This window comes from Solanum stenotomum, chromosome 1 (genome assembly GCF_019186545.1).
Source record: "Solanum stenotomum isolate F172 chromosome 1, ASM1918654v1, whole genome shotgun sequence".
NCBI lineage: Eukaryota > Viridiplantae > Streptophyta > Magnoliopsida > Solanales > Solanaceae > Solanum > Solanum stenotomum.
In genome coordinates, this window is record NC_064282.1 from 60477897 (window position 1) to 60494618 (window position 16722).

General features: G+C 36.9%; 1 protein-coding gene across 1 annotated transcript; it reads right to left on the reverse strand.

Annotated features, from left to right (window-relative positions):
* Positions 1–366: 366 nt before the first annotated feature.
* On the reverse strand, positions 367–9087 carry LOC125875840 (uncharacterized). Its single transcript, XM_049556887.1, has 6 exons — positions 8874–9087; positions 8658–8797; positions 3286–3638; positions 2184–2280; positions 1809–2096; positions 367–1653 (listed from the first exon to the last, which is right to left on the reverse strand). The coding sequence occupies exons 1-6, from the start codon at positions 9013–9015 to the stop codon at positions 682–684; spliced, it is 1992 nt and encodes a 663-aa protein (XP_049412844.1). The 5' UTR covers positions 9016–9087; the 3' UTR covers positions 367–681.
* Positions 9088–16722: the final 7635 nt, after the last annotated feature.

Here is a 16722-nt window from a genome sequence, read left to right on the forward strand (position 1 = left end):
GGAAGACCCACCCTCCCCTCCTAGAAAAAGGGAAAAAAAATTGAGCCCCCAAGTCATTACTTTATTGATCTCATAATCAAGATGATCCTAATTACACATTATGAATATTTTTTTTTATTTGTTGGTGATCTAGTTATTGTAGAATTATATTCAACCAATTTGGGAAGTCACACTTAATGTTTTCATATGTCCATGAAAATGTCATAATAGGAGGGGCTGGGTTTTAGTTGTCATGCTAATATGATTGATTCTCATTTCTCATTACCTGAACAAAATTTGGTACTTTGATGTTACAAGTAAGCATAAAATACATATTTAATAAATTTTTATCATCGAAAGAAAACACAACTTTGTGGTTCCACCTAGTAATGAAAATTCCATATAAAATATCTTGTAAATTAAATAGTTGTCTAGTATAAAGGCAGAAAAGAAATTAAAAACAGAGCTCATCCATCCACTGATGCCAAAATCCTAATCGTTTAGACCTAAGAGAGATCGGTAAATGAGGCCTTTCCAAAAGTGATTAAAGTTAACTTCAGATGCCTGCCCTACAACCTTGTGTATGAAAAAGTTAACAATAGATAAATGGACATCTCCGAGACTAACTCATGTTGTACAACAGAAATGCTAAATGAATCCACGGAAACAATAACAAAGAAACATCGGTTATCTGTTGTTGGATTACTTCCTCGATTTCTTCCTGGAAGATTTGGATGAAGCCTTTGATTGCACTGCATTCTGAGAGGCTCCTTTTGGATTAGCTGGCTGGTTTGACTTCGTACCACTACTGCTCGCTGTCTCTTTAGCCACTGCACCTTGAGAACCTCTAATTTGAGCTGCTCTCTTATCCTTTCTCTTTGGTCTGTAACTAGACCTCTCCCTCTTGGGAAGCCACCTCTCTGGATCAGGTGGAGGTCCTGGATTAGCTGGGTCAAAGCCCTTTGGATATTTTGGCTTTCTCTTCCTCTTTTTCTTCACCTTATCCTTACTCTTCCCTTCGTATGTTTCAGTGGCACCAGCATTTGGACCTTTCTCGGCTTGCTTGGCACCAGAAGTTTTCTCCAAACTGTCGACGTCTATTGCTTTCAAACCAAGTAGTGGTTTTAACTGCTTCTCATAAGCTTCTGCTTTCTCAATGTCAACATGGGCGGCAGTCTGGATTAATCCAACTAAAGCCTCAATACTTCCATGGCTTTTCACTAGCTGTTCATAAAGGTGTGCTGCCTCCTCTTTCCTTCCATGCCTGAGCTTGAAAGCAGCAGCCTCCTGCATGATGGTATTGAGCTTATTGTCTTCAGTCATGGCATTTGACCACCACTTGATTGCGGAATCAAACACAGCATCGGCACCATCAGTATCTCCAGCCCGTTCCTTCAGAGAGACAATAGTGGAAACAGTTGCAGGCTTGTGTTGAATGTCAGGTATTTTCGCCAAGGAATCAGCTGCAATCTGTGGATGGCCAGCAGCTGCAGCAACCTGAGCCCTTGCAAGCAGGATAACCTTGGACCTGTCAGGAAACTTATCTGCATACTGTCCAAGTATTTCTTCAGCTTTAGCAGCCTTGTTCTCTCTCACATGTACAGCAGCTTGAAGAAGTACAGGCATCAAGCTACCAGGGAACATCCCGGGTAGAGCGCCAACAAGTTCCCTAGCCTGTAACAATCCAATGACAAAAATAAACATTGGAAAAAGACTCGGGGAATAAACAGTAGCAATTGGATGTCTATTAATGGGTCCCCTTGTTTCTAATGCATCAAATGTTCAAAGGAGAACCATTACAAACACATGTAATCTTACAGATAATATACCTGATCCATCTTATTAGAATGAAGTAGCAGCAGCACCCTATTGGTATATATTGCTTCCCTTTGCTTCTGTGAGAGCTTCAAGTCCAGTCCACGAGCAAGTTGGAACTTCTCTGGTCCATCACTTTTCTCTATTAGCTTATCAAGTTTCCTTAGGCCATCAGAGACATCTTTAGGACCCTTTAAAGCAATGAGATTATTTACTGCCACCGCAAGTGAAGACTCGTCGGCCAAATTTCTTTTGACAAGATCAGTATAAGATGCAACGGCCTCTTGGATGTTCCCTAGAATCTGGAGTGAGAAAAAAAACAATTTGTATCATTGCAACTTATCAAAGCAAAAGAAGACTACTCAAACTCGTGTCATAAGATAATTTACCTGTTGTACATATGCAATTTGAACAGCTATAGGTGCCAATTCAATTTCAACATCATCATCAGCTAAATTCTCTTCCATTAGTGTTTCCTGACCAATTCTGTAATTCCGTTGACCACAATAAGATTTCATCTTTCTTTTATATTTTCATTTCATTCATGCAAAAACTGGAAGTTTCACAGAGAATTGCAAAGAAGTGGAAGATTTTACCACATTTGATTCGACACTTCTAAAAGTGCATAAAGTTTTAAAAGACAAACGAAGAGAAAATATCATTATATGATTGTTCCAAATGAATAGACCAGAATGCAGTTTGTCCCTTGTGACATCTCATAAATAGATATTCCAGTTTATCCTATGATCTCTGGCATCAAATAATAAACTGCATTCAATTGTCTACAAGATATAAAGAGGAAATAATCATCCTACAAAACGCAACTTATAATTTACAGCCTCATATAAACATGCCCCCTATTTAATATTCTCCCCNCCCCCCCCCCCCCCCCCCCTCCAAACCAAACCAAATCAAAGAGAAGACATAAAGACATGAAAGAAAAAGGCAAGTAACAATTATAACCAATCAAAGACACAAAAGCATTATTCGCATGATCCTGAAAATTGGAATGGCTAAAAAAAAACTTTCTTTCTTGTATAAAGAACCGTAAACTCCATTTTACATACAACAAATAAGAAGATATAGCAGCTTTGCAGACATTTTAACCCCCAACATACAAACACTTTTTGACTGTAATGGCACATCTTTTCAATTAATTTAGTTCTAAATTGTTAGTCTATTATTACTAAAGGGTTAACAAACCAACAAAAAGTTAAGCCCATATAAGAAAATAAAAGATGCTTAAGATTCTCCTTAAGTTCATAGAGACAAGAACATATCAATTGCTAAAGTAAGTACATCTTGATGCCAACTTAAACCCTCCAAAATAACTTCCAAGCGAGGAAATATCTGATGTTTTTTAATAGTCATAGATTGTGCATCATCAAGTGTTAAGAAAATGGATAAAAGTCATACAAATAAAGCAAGTCAGGACTAACTGAATCCAATTTTTTCATGATGTTATGAAGAGCTTATTAGAGTCAAACTTGCCTTCGAGCTGACAATAGCAGTTGTTCTGCATCTTTGTATTTCTCCCTTTCAATTAAAGAGCAGGCAGTATTGTAAGCCAATTCAAAACTGCTAGTTGCTTTAACTCTCAGTGAATCCAAGGTTCCTTGCACTTCAGAAGACCTTCCAGCAGAAACCAGACCAGCAATAAGATTTATCTCCAAGGAATCTATAGTAGACTTTGGGAGCTTTTGATAAATATCGACAGATGCACCCATCTTTCCTATACGATACAAAATCTGAGATTCCAACAGCATTGACTCAGTACTTCCTTCTTGCCCCTTCAAGGACTCTAAAGCCTCCTCCAATTTATTTTGCCGATATAAGCAATATCCCTTTTCAATAAAGCATGACAATGAAAAAGGGAAAATGTTAATGAGAGAACCAAAATCCAGAATTGAAGAGAAAGGAACTTTTTTTTTTTCATCAAGTAGAGGAGATACTCAGTAAGCATAAGACAAAAATATGTAAATAATTTGCATAAAGATGGTGCTGGAACAACCCAAAGCTATCTTGGCACTGAAAAGAAGCTTATGAAATGGTTAGCTATCCCCTGTAAGAAAGATCAGGGACTGATGACTGCTTGTATATTTCCTATTATACTTCCTACTTCATAGTTGGAATTGCCCATGGGAGGAAGCCATAACGATGTTTCAATTGTAATCATATCATTCAGGTATACAATACGAGACTATCAGATGAAAAAATCACTGCCTCTAACATCCTGGGAAATCGAACTTTGGTAAGAGTATCCTAACTAGCTTAACAACATACATTGTACCTTCTTCTCTTTTTCCTCTTCCCTTTTCTCAAAGATTGGTAATAACATGCCATGAGGGGCTTCTCAAACATCATCCTAGATTTGGAGTTGATTGACATTTGACCCTCTACAAGGAGCACAGTAGACCTGGTCAAGAGTGGAGGAGCTTTCCCAAGCCTCAAGAATTGACAGAGTTTTAATCTCCCCTGAATGGAGTGAAATGTTCAAAGCCATTAAGCAGCATACCATGCCCATGGTGTTCTCGGATCATAAGCCAATTATTCTGGAAATTGGGGATCGGGTAGCATCACCCTCATATTTTAAATTCGAGAAGAGTGGTTACGATCTGATGGTTTCATAGATATGCTGAAAGATTGGTGGAACTCTTATACAGTTGTGGGTACCCCAGATTTTATGTTCACACAAAAGCTAAGGAACCTGAAGGACATTACGATGAATCATACATGAAAATAAAATCAGTCAGCAAATAAAGGATAACCAAACAACTCACAAGCTACTCGCTATGGCCCTGCAAACCTTGGAGGGGTTTGATCTTATATGGTTAAACAAGAACAAAGTATGCAATTACATTTACCAACATAATATAATTCATATCCTCACTCTGCTAAATCCTGTAAGAGAATATAATATTAATCAAGTGAGATTACAAACAAAAACTTATGCAACAAATAACAGCAACTTGCCACTACACAGGATTACCACAACTCTAAGTTTGAGACAGAGAACAAAGGAGAGAGGAAAATCAAAATGCCTTGGGGGTTGGGATAATTAGGCCAACTTTGAGGATTATCAAGTCTTTTGCTATTTTTTTACTTAAATATCACTAAATTATAAGTAAATTTTGATGAAAACATATATAAGATAGAATTGTTCATAAAAATAATATTATGTATATATAATTATAAAAGTATGTATATATTTGTTGGTTCCGTTCGGGTATTTCTTCGATTTTTTTGAACAAAACCAAATATTATCGGTTTTTAAAAATGAAAAACCAAGTCAAACCCAAATAAAAATCAGTTTATTTAATTGATTTGGTTAATTGGTTTAGTCTATCATAAACTGCCTCTCTACCTCTAAGGTAGTGGTAAGGTCTGCGTACACTTTACCCTCCCCCGACTCCACTTTGTAGATTACACAAGGTGTGTTGTTGTCGTGAACACCCCTACTTGTGCCCCAGACAGAGCCCCACCCCAGGCCCTGAAGGGTTCACCATGGCCTTCTTTCAGAAATCCTGGAGTTTCATCAAGGATGACATGATGCGTGCTTTCAACATTATCCACAACTGTCAGATGGTAAGGTCCGGCAGTGCTTCTTTTATTGCTCTCATCCCAAAGAAGAAGGGAGTTGTGGAGCTGAGAGATTTTAAACTCATCAGCTTAATAGGTAGTGTGTACAAGCTAGTGACTAAAGTTCTAGCTGAAAAATTGACAAAAGTGGTGACAAAATTGATTTCTGGACAGCAAAGTGCTTTCATGAAAAATAGGCAAGTCGCTGATGCCTCCATGATTGCCAATGAGGTTCTTGATTGGAAGCTCAAAACTGGAGATACTGACCTTCTATACAAGCTGAACATAGAAAAGGCCTTTGACCAATTAAATTGGGCTTATTTAATTGATACATTGAAGAAGATGGCGTTTGGAAATAGATGTATAAGGTTGTCATCAAAAAAAAAAAAAAATAGATGTATAAGGTGGATATATTTTTGTATTTCAACTGTAAAATTCTCCGTTTGGTTAATAGTATCCGTGGCGGTTTTTTCTCCTCACGCAGGCAGGGAGACCCTCTCTCCCCCTTTTTGTTTATTCTGGCAATGGAAGGGGGGGTCACTCAAATGCTGGCGAAGGTTAAAGAGCTCCAATGGATTCGAGGGTTCCAGGTTGGCAGGAAACCCTCCACCACTATCATTGTTTCTCATTTGCTCTATGTAGATGATACTTTGATTTTTTGTGGAGCAGACAGTCCACAATCTCAACATCACTCGAATGGTCTTTTGAGTCTATCTCTGGTCTACATATCAATATGCTCGAAAAAGGCTTAGCTCAAGTGGCAAAAGGTAGAGGATTTGTGGCTCAGGTCACAGGTTCAAGCCCCACACTATGCAAAGCGAAGCCCGGTATTTAAGTGGAGAAGGGTAGAGGGGCGGGCACATTATCCACCGAGTTTAGAAGGCTATGATTGGTCCAAAGGGTGGGTCACAGACGGATTTCTCGGTTATAAAAAATAAAAAAAAAGTTATCCAGTAAATTATCTTAGAAGAGTCAGCGGACATACTCAGCTGCAATATGGGCTCTCTCCCCACTATCTACGTCGGTTTACCATTAGGTGCCAACTTCAAATCAATTTGAGATATGGAATGGAGTTACAGAAAGAATGGAGAAAAGGCATGCAACATGGAGAGTCGGTGCCTGTCTCTAGGTGGTAGGCTCACCATAATCAACATTGTCCTTGATAGCATCCCCATTTACATTTTGTCTCTATTTCATATGCCAAGTTCAGCCATAAAACACAAATAGACAGCCTCAAAAAAAGATTCCTATGGGAAGGAAATAGTTAATCACAAATGTCCTTTGGTTAAATGGCAAATTGTGACTCTTCCTAAGCCTTAGGAAGGCTTGGGGATCAAAGATTTGAAGTTTCATATTAGTAATGAAATGGCTATGGAGGTTTAGCCAACCTGAGGCAGGTTACTGGAATGACATTATTGTTGCCAAATATGATGCTCAAAACCACTGGTATCCCAAGAGAGGCAGTGAAACCACATGGAGTTTAGGTCTGGAAACACATTAGTATATAGAAAATGAATTTTCTCAGAAAGTTCCCTTCAAAGCTGGCAATGGACTCAATGTCAAATTTTGGGATGATTTATGATTTGGGGACACTACAGTGAAGGTTTCCTTTCCAAGACTTCTTCAGATAGCTAGCAACAAAGATGCAACCAGAGTGCAGTTTCCAGAAGAATCCTACAGGATTGAGAAATGAATGATTTACTCATCCTCCTTGGGGCTTTGGAAGAACACAATCTGGATACTACCTCCAAACATAGGATCCTATTGGGCAACTCTAAGAAGGGAGTTAACACTATGAAAGAATGTTACAAACAAGGATGCTCTCAGTAATGGAATTCTTGAAGCTTGGCTTTGAAAACGTGCTTGGAGGACTAGACAAAAAAGAAGGGCAGCCCGGTGCACTAAAGCTCCCGCTATGTGCAGGGTCCAGGGAAGGGCCCGACCACAAGGGTCTATTGTACGTAGCCTTACCTTGCATTTCTGCAAGAGGCTGTTTCCAAGGCTTGAATCCGTGACCTCCTGGTCACATGGCAGCAACTTTACCAATTACTCCAAGGCTCCCCTTTCTTTGAAGGACTAAACAGCCTTTCAAAAATTAGTTGCTTCACATGGACAGCACTCCATAGGAAATGCCCGACACAAGACAATCTCAGAAAGAGAAGTTATCATCCTTGACGAACAGATGCTTCTTTTGCAAGCGGAATAATGAATCTGTCAACCACCTCTTTCTGCATTGCTCAGTAACAGCTGACATTTGGCATCTATTTTCTCTGTGCTTGGCCTCTAATGGGCCATGCCCTATTCCATCAAAGACAACTATGAAAGTTGGATACTCTGGAGAGTTGATGAAACCATCAAAAGGATCTGGAGATGATCCCAGCAGCAATTTTTTCGTGTATTTCTAAGGAAAGGAATAGCGGATGCTTTGATGGAATTTCAACTCCTACAAGTACTCTAAATGCCAGATGTCTAGTTAGTAGGTTTAGTAGGCATTTTAACTCCCCTGTAAACAGTGTTGACAATTTTTTGGATTTTATTAGCTCCTTGACCCTGAGTCCTGACTTAGCAGTGGTCTTGGGGTTATATTTAGACTGTTTTTTTACAGGTTTTTGCTTAGTTTTTAGCTTCATATAGTTATTCCCTGAACCTAACAGTTAGATGCTTTGTAACTCTGCATCCTCTTGATGCCTCTTCAGTCTTTAATACAATTTATTTACTTCACCAAAAGAATAGATTAGTACTTTGGTGATTTTGAGTACTAAAGACATATACTGCCACCATCTCAAATTATCTTTTACTTTTTAGTATGTCCCAAGAAGAATGACACTTTTTCTATACTTAGAATATTAACTTTGAACTTCTAACTTCACCCTTAGTGAGACCATTTATAGCCAGAAATATCTATGGCCTGTTTTAAACCACAAGTTTCAAAATCATTTCTTTCTTAAACTCCGTGTGAAATAAAAAGATCACATAAATTGGACAAGAGGGAGTAATATTGTAGAAGTGTTGGTTGGGGCAAGTGACATGGAGGGATTTAGAGAGTGTTGTAATGTACAATTACATAGAGAAGTCAGTTGTCCACCCTCATAATACAAAATGTTTTCTCAGATATCAAACACGAAAAGTAACTTCTTCAGTCGAAAATTTATGTCATACCAAACTCGCCTAAGCACCATTTTCCAATTTCAATGTCAAAGCAAAACCAAAATCTCTAGATATATATGCGTGCATAATTCCTAATTCCCAATCACCTTTAAATTATATAGTGCAATAGGCATTACCTTAAAGAAGCTAAGATCAAGAGAACCCTTTTTGCTAGAGTCTTTAATAGCAACCAAAGCTTCTTCTATAGAATCTGCTTTCACTAACGCCACCACTTTACACCGTATCGCATCCTCATCTCCAGGCGCAGCCCTAAGAACTTCAAATAAAAAACATCAAATGCTTTACACTGGAATATTACAGATAGATGAAATAATAGCTTAAAAGGAACTTACTCTGATCGGAAACTTTGACGGCTTGCTCATACTCGGATCGTTGGATGTGGCGATTAAGCGAAGTGAAGAGATCTTCAATTGATATAACAGGGGCTGCTGCTGCTGCAGATGCCTTTGCTTTCTCTTTGGGCTTAGGAGCCATTTCTGAAGCAATGTCCCAGATCTTCTCCTTGGTTATTCAGGAATCAGGATGACCGAAATTAAAAGGAAGAATTATTTTACCAATCCCTAAAAAAAAAAAAACCATCTACTAATTACCATACTATACACTAAAACATTTAACAGAAAATATAAATTATTTTATTATTTAGAAATTTTGATTAAGTATACGTTATTTCATATTTATTTTCAGCACAAGGTATTAATCAACCGTATAAATAGAAAATATAAATTATTTTATTATTTAGATATTTTGATTAAGTATACATTTATTTTATTCATTTTTTTTAGAATGGTAAACTTTATTTCTATATATTCATAGGTGTTAGTCCCCATCACAAAAGTTGTTTCTTTACAAAATTCTATTCTAATTACAGCCAGTCAATTGCATTAAAACACTTTGTGTTGTCCATAGTTACTTGTATATTCCAAAAATAGTAAAGGCCTAAGCAATCTGTCTTGATCTTCTGTATGTGGCTCTTTTTGCCTTCAAAATATCTTTGATTTCTCTCTTTCCATATGGTCCACTAGATATATGTGGGAACCATCTTCCATCTCTCCTCCTTTCTTCTTGCATTACCATCATTGTTCCAACTTCTTAGCACTTCTTTGATTCTCCAGGTTTCACCCACCTGATCTTCCTCTTATGTATGAACATATGTCATAGTTGGTCTGTCCATTTACAATGCAAAAAGAGATGGTTGACTGTCTTTATTTGTTCTTCACATAGATAGCATCTAGAGCATAGATTGTGTTTCCTCTTGTTAACGTTTTCATGAGTGAGGACTATTTTCTTTGTTAGATCTTTGTAAGCAGACATGACAGTGAAAATACATTTGATATCCACCTTACACACCAAGTTGTCCTTTTCTTATGTAAGGTTGAGATTTGAGGGACTGTATTCCTACAAAGGTCACCTCTCAGTCATTTAAATTCCTTCTTAGGTGAAAATTCTAACCCTGTATTGTCCATAGTTTAGCCACAATAGCATCCTCGGCCTGGCATAATTTGTAAAGTTTAGGGAAAATTTGCTTCAAAGGCCATTGCCCACACCATATATCCTTTCAGAAAGCCACCTTCTCTCCATTCCAACCTTGCAACTCATTCTTGTTGAAACTAGTTGTCATAACTTCCTGATGGATCTCCATACACTACAATTATAGAGAGTTGTCACCTCCTATGTCATCCATCTATCTTGCATGCCATATTTTGAACTGATCACTTCTTTCCATAGAGCTTCTTCTGGAGATGCAAACTTCTATAACCACTTAATCATCTTAATTTTGTTATGTCTGTCTAGCTCCCTGATGCTTAAGCCCCCTCATTTCTTGCTTTCTAGTAGCTCCTTCCATTTCAATGATATTTCTTCTTGTCTTCACTTCCTTTCCATATGAAGTTCCTCCTAACAATATCCAGTTTGTTAGTAACACTAGCTGGGTAGGAAAGAGTGACATCATAAATGAACGAGTAGAGTCTATTACATTGCTTATCAAAGTGAGTCTGCCACCAAAGGATAGGTATTGGCCTTTTCAGTTTGCTAATCTGTTTTCACTTATTTCTATTACACCACTCCATATGTTCTTGGACTTGCTCTTAGTTCCTAAGAGAATTCCCAGGTACGTGGTTGGGAGTTCACCCACTTTCCCCCTAACTTTTCTACTAGATCTTTAATGTTTGGCACTATATTTGTTGGGTATATGAAACTTTTACTCCAGTTTATGTGCAAATCAGAAACTGCAAAGATGTTGAAAATAACTCTGAGAATTAACATTTGTTCCCATATGGCACCACAAAATCCTCTGAACCATCCTCTGATTTTTGTTGTTTGCATTAGGTTGCTTAGTCCCTCCATAGAGATGATGGATCCCCTTGCCTTAAACCTCTACAGGAGGAGAAAAAGCCACATAGACATCTGTTTATTAAAATTGAAAACTTTATTGTGTTGATATGAGCCACTTTGAACCAAAATCCATCCTCTGTAGCATATTCATTAAGAAGTCCCAATTTAGGTGATCATATGCTTTCTGGATGTCCACTTTACATAGAATCCCTGCTTTTTTGTCTTTTTGTCTTGAGTCTACACAATCATTTTCCATCAGCACTGCATCTGTGATCTATTTGTTCTTGATGAAAGCTATTTGTTGCATGTCTACAAGCTTTTGCATCACTCTTTTCAACCTTTCTACTAGAACCTTCACAATGATTTTATATACCCCCCCCTCCCCGCCCCCCACACAAAAGAATTATGAGTCTAAAATCATTAAGCTTCAATGCTCCTACCTTTTTTGGAATTAATGTTATAAAGGTAGCATTTATGCTTTTCACAAAAGTCCCTTCCCTATGAAAAGACTTAATTTCTGCCACTACCTCATTACTTTTGATGTTCCAACAATGGCTGAAAAAAGCCATTGTGAAGTCATCCAGTCTTGGTGCTTTGTCCCCATCATAGGATCTTATGGCATCTATGATTTCTTGTTCTTCAAAGGGGGTTGTCAGCATATTGTTGTCTTCTTCATCGATCACAAAACAATCTCTCATATTCAAGTCAGCCCTCTAATCTTCAGTTTCTGAGTACAAATTTTCATAATACTCAATTATCACCTTTTTCACCTCTTCTAGTTCAGTCACCAACACCTCATTGATTTTTAGCTTATCAATTGTGTTAACTCTCCTCTGTGCATTAATTATTTTATGGAAAAAAAAATTGTGTTTCTATCCCCTTCTTTGAGCCAAGTTGCCTTAGATCTTTACTCCAGGTTGTTTCCTCGTGGTTTGTTATCTCTTCAAACTCTGAATTGAGTGCCACTTTAGAAACTATCTCTCATTCCTCCAAGTTTCTTTGTTCTTGTATGATTTCAAGGTCAATGAAATGTTTCAAGACTTTTTGTTTTTATTGTTTTAGATTACCATTGATTGTTGTACTCCATTTTTTGTGCTTGTCTTTCAAGTCCCTCAATTTTGATTCCAGGATGAAATCAGGTTTGCCACGGAAGTTGAAAGATTCCCGCCAGCTCCGTATTTTGTCATTGAAACCCTCTGTAGTTTAACCACCAATTTTTAAATTTGAAATATGGCTTGGTCATCTCCCATTTTCCGCATTGTAGAAGTATTGGAGCATGGTCTGATACTATCCTCTACATCACTGATTGTTTGATGTTTCTGAAGGTTGATTCCCAATCCTCTGAGAATAGGAATCTGTCAAGTCTAGCAGTTGTAGTGTGTCTCTCCTCTCCTCCAAGTGTAATTTCCCCCGGGTAATTGTAGATCCATCAATTCTATATCCTCAATAAAATTTGAGAATTGTGTCATTGATGTGTTGATTCTATTACAATTAACCTTTTCAAATGGGTATCTATGCTAAAATCCCCACATAATACCCAAGGACATTGATTAAACCCCTAGTTGCCCCCAATTCCCACCATGTTTCCTTTCTTTTTGTAGTGTCATTTGGTGCATACACGCTTGCGATGTGTTAGTTAAGATCATAATTCAATCCTGATAAACTGCAAGACACTGAGTATTTTCCCACACTGCTAACCACTCCTTCCCAACTTTTTTTGTCCCACATTATGACAATCCCTCCCCTTGTCCCACTTGCCTCTATTTGCACATGATCAGCCCATCTGCTACGCCATATTTCTTTGACATATTTTGCAATTTCCCTTTCCAGATTTGTCTCTTGGAGACATATTACATCAGCTTTCCAGATCTTCAACAAATTTTTAATCATACTTCTTTTTCTCTTGCAGTTTAGCCCCCTTACGTTCCAGGATATTATGTTCACCTTCATTGATCCATGGCCAGATACCCCCTCTAATCCTAGAACCATTAATCATGATTTTTGTGTCCAGTTGTAAACTTTTCAATTCTTGTAAATCTCTTCTTTTGTTGTTACCCAATTCACTTTGTTTTCCCCTATCTCATTTTTTATTTCTCTTTATCTTCGTCAGCATCTCCTTTTCTTTTCCTTCATATCCCTTAAATTTAACTCCAAACTCCACACAAAGTCTGACTATATTTTATGTATCCATTCGAATATTGTTGAATCAGATTGCTCTGGATTTGTAATGGTACTACATCTTCTTGTTGTTCGGTTATGATTATCTTCTATTTGTTGTTCTGAGGTCACCATATCTTTATGTCACAACCCAAACCTTCACCTTGAATGTGGCCGGCACTTGAGAACCATTCTTGGTCCCCATATCGATGCTCAATACTACTCTCAATAATATATATACTCATACTCTAATGTATTAAAACACACTCTTTCTCTGATTTGAGATAATTTCTCAAACTATCCTCTTCAAAGAGGTAACTACTCTAAAATATCTTTGAACTCATAAACTCTTTTTAGAAATCGAAGTTTCTTTTTTTTTTCAATGTAAAAAATGATATATTTGAGAACACTTAGTTCCCTTAAACTTTACTAAAAAATGTCTCTTTAAATTTTCCTCAAAAACTCAGTTTAAAACACAAATTTTGGCTTTAAAGAATTCTCAAGATTTATAACTCGACATAGAGTTTATGTTGAAATATAGACATGAACAAAACAACTCAAGGATCTCAATTACAATATAGGAACTCAATACTCAGAACTCAACGATACTACTCATCTCAAGATTACTCACTTCACAGGGTTCATGTTGGAATATAGACATGAATGAATCGACTCAAGGACCTCAATGCAATACTTAGCTCCCTCATATTCTTTTTCAATCACGAATACAACCCATCTCGTTCTTATATTTATTTTCTCAAGACTTAGTTCAAATCTATAGTTAATTGTGAAAGACTTCTCAAAATGACTCAAAAAGGACATCTTGAACTTTCCTCTTAACTTTTCTTTAATTTGAAATGGAATTTAAGACGTGTGATTAGGACATGAAGGATCTCTCAAGGATTAATGAAGACTTTAAGAGTTAATCAAGAAGAGAACGTAGACACGATTTGAAAGAATACATACGGGACGAAAGACAGAGAAAAAAAGGGCCTGACGACCCTAGCGGATTGCATGGCGCAAGGTGCTCTGCCTCAAAGTACCGAGGACCATTTGGTGCGCACTGCAGGCGCAGGGCGCTAGCCCCACCCCGAACCCTGAAATTCGATGAATTTTCTTGCTCAATTTTGGGTCCTAACTCATCTAGAATCGATTGGTTTCTTCCAAACTCTCTTTGATCCATAAACTCAACACGAATTCATTGAAATTCCACCCAAATTCTATCAGGAAACACCACTCATTCTCAAGACCCTCACCTCAAGAACTCGAAACCTCCATTGTTAAAGAATGAAGCTAAAACTTAAGAACTACTCAAGACCAAAATACCTTTTTCTCAAATGGATGAAATGTCTTAACTAGAGAGGCTTCACTCAAACGAGCATAACATTTTACTCGGAGATCAAAATTTAGCAAAGTTGGTGGTGTTGGAAAGAGGACTCAGAGACCTTCAATTTGGTAGGTCATGACCACCTAACTCTTTATTTGCTAAAAAGTATGGTCGTTTGAATTTGACCCAAAAAAATCTCATAGTGAAACTTAATTGGAAAGAAAGTTTCCAACTCAACTTTATGCTAGGGAATTCTTGTGACCTTAACACTTAAGAAAAATTAGAATCACTTGGTACAATATTATTCAAAATGAAGAATGGCTCGAGTCTTAAATTATAAGCTTTCGAAATGTTACACTTTCTTCTCCTCCTTCTCCTTCTTTTTCATTCAAAATCTCCATTGAGTTCCTTATCCGCTGTGTCTCTTGTAAAATCTCCTTCCATTGTACCAATTTTGCTTGGGCTGATTGTTCCATAGAGATTGCCGCAATTTTGATATTAATTATGCTGAAAGCTTGGCCTGTCTCTGCTGATTTAATTTGTGCCCATGTTATTGGGTCTTTGAATGGGCCCAATACCTCGTTCTGGCCTAAACCCCTTTTATCTTTCCTTTTACCTGCTGATTCTTTTGAAATTGGTATCACTTTTGCTCTTTCCCCTTCACTTGAAGTGCCCATGTTCCCCTCCACAAATTCATTGACAAGGATTTTAATAAACCTTGACCAGACTGTCTTTGGTTAATATCCATTGGATATTTGCCCCTTTCCTCTCTCTTCTTCTCTGACATTCTCACTGTCATCGATATTTCAAATCACACTGAAATTGTGAATGTGAACTCATCGCTGGTCACCTCTACTTTCTTGGGAACCATGCTACTGTCCCCTTTCACTTCAATTTTGGCCCAATGAAGATGATTTTTTAGCAATGTTTCCTTCGTGTGCACACATTTTATCATTTGGTTCAATTGGAGTTGCAATAGGCTTGCACCCCAACATTCCAAATTTCTTCAACAAGTCTCTGAAATACTTTCGCTGATGAAGTTTTTTTCTCATCTAGTAAGATCAATCTCCAAACCAAGAAAATGATTAAGCTATCCAAGTTCTTTCATATGAAATCGGACAAATAAATTTTCCTTCGTTTGAATGATTTCTTCTTCATTATCCCAGTTACAATCAAATCATCGATATAGACTAGCACTATATCTTGCTTCCCTCCATCGACTTTGACAAACAAACTTGAATTTGCATATGTAATTAAATAACCACTTTGAGTTAAAAGTTCATCAATTTTACTGTACCAGGCCCTTGGCGATTGCTTTAATCCATAGGGCGCCTTTCACAACTTACAAACATATCCAGGGTGCTCTTGACTTTGAAAACCCATTGGTTGAGCCATGTAAATCTCCCGATCCAGCTCCCCATCTAAAAATACATTTTTAACATCCATGTGTTAATGATCCACAATAAATAACGAAAAACCTTTTTCAAGGAGTTCATTGCAGCGACAAAGACGAAAGAAAGAAGGAGATAAGATTAGGAAATTCTATGTTTTAGGGTAGGGGTGTTCATGGGTCGGTTTGGATCGGTTATTGGTCAAAATCAAAATCAAATCAACTTAATCAGTTTTAAAATTATCAAAATCAAACAAAATATAATATATATTTATCGGTTTGGTTTTTATCGGTTTCGGTTCGGTTTGGTTCGGTTATTCGGTCATTAACCATAGACAAAAATAAAAGAAATAATTCATTCAAAACGTGAAAAAAGTGACAACAATCCATTCAAAATGTGAAAAAAGTGACAACAATCCATTCAAAACGAAAATAGTTAGAATGACTGACATTACATAACTTTCAAAATTTACTATGAATAAAGCTTCAAAATTTATTATTTTGGCCTAGAAGGAAGAGACAATGACATTTTCAATCTCATAAAAAATTGTCATAGACACTCATATACATGAAACCAATAAAATAAATACTCTCACTTTGGGCATTTTTTGTTTTCATAAGTAAGTTATAAATAAATTTTGATGAAAACATATATAAGATCTTTAAAATTTCTTATAAAATTAATATATTATGTATGTATAATAATAAAATATATGTATATAATTTGTCGGTTTGGTTTGGTTATTTTTTCAGTTTTTTCGAACAAAATCATAACCAACCTAAATACTATCGGTTTTTAAAAATCTAAAACCAAACCACACCTAACTCAAATAAAATCGATTTATTTAATCGATTTGGTTTGATTATTTCAGTTTGGATCGGATGAACATCCCTATTTTAGGGTATTAGTATAAAGCCTGAACGGTTCCCTTGATGAATCGGGCCAGGAATTTTTGTTGGATTTGACTTTTTTTAT

Excerpts from the sequence above, each read along its gene's own strand:
- LOC125875840 (XM_049556887.1), bottom strand. The coding sequence starts at position 9,015 with ATGGCTCCTAAGCCCAAAGAGAAAGCAAAGGCATCTGCAGCAGCAGCA. Across the intron at positions 2,281-3,285 it reads CTGCTATTGTCAGCTCGAAG|AATTGGTCAGGAAACACTAA; the intron begins GCAAGTTTGACT and ends ACGGAATTACAG. Across the intron at positions 2,097-2,183 it reads AAATTGCATATGTACAACAG|ATTCTAGGGAACATCCAAGA; the intron begins GTAAATTATCTT and ends TTCTCACTCCAG.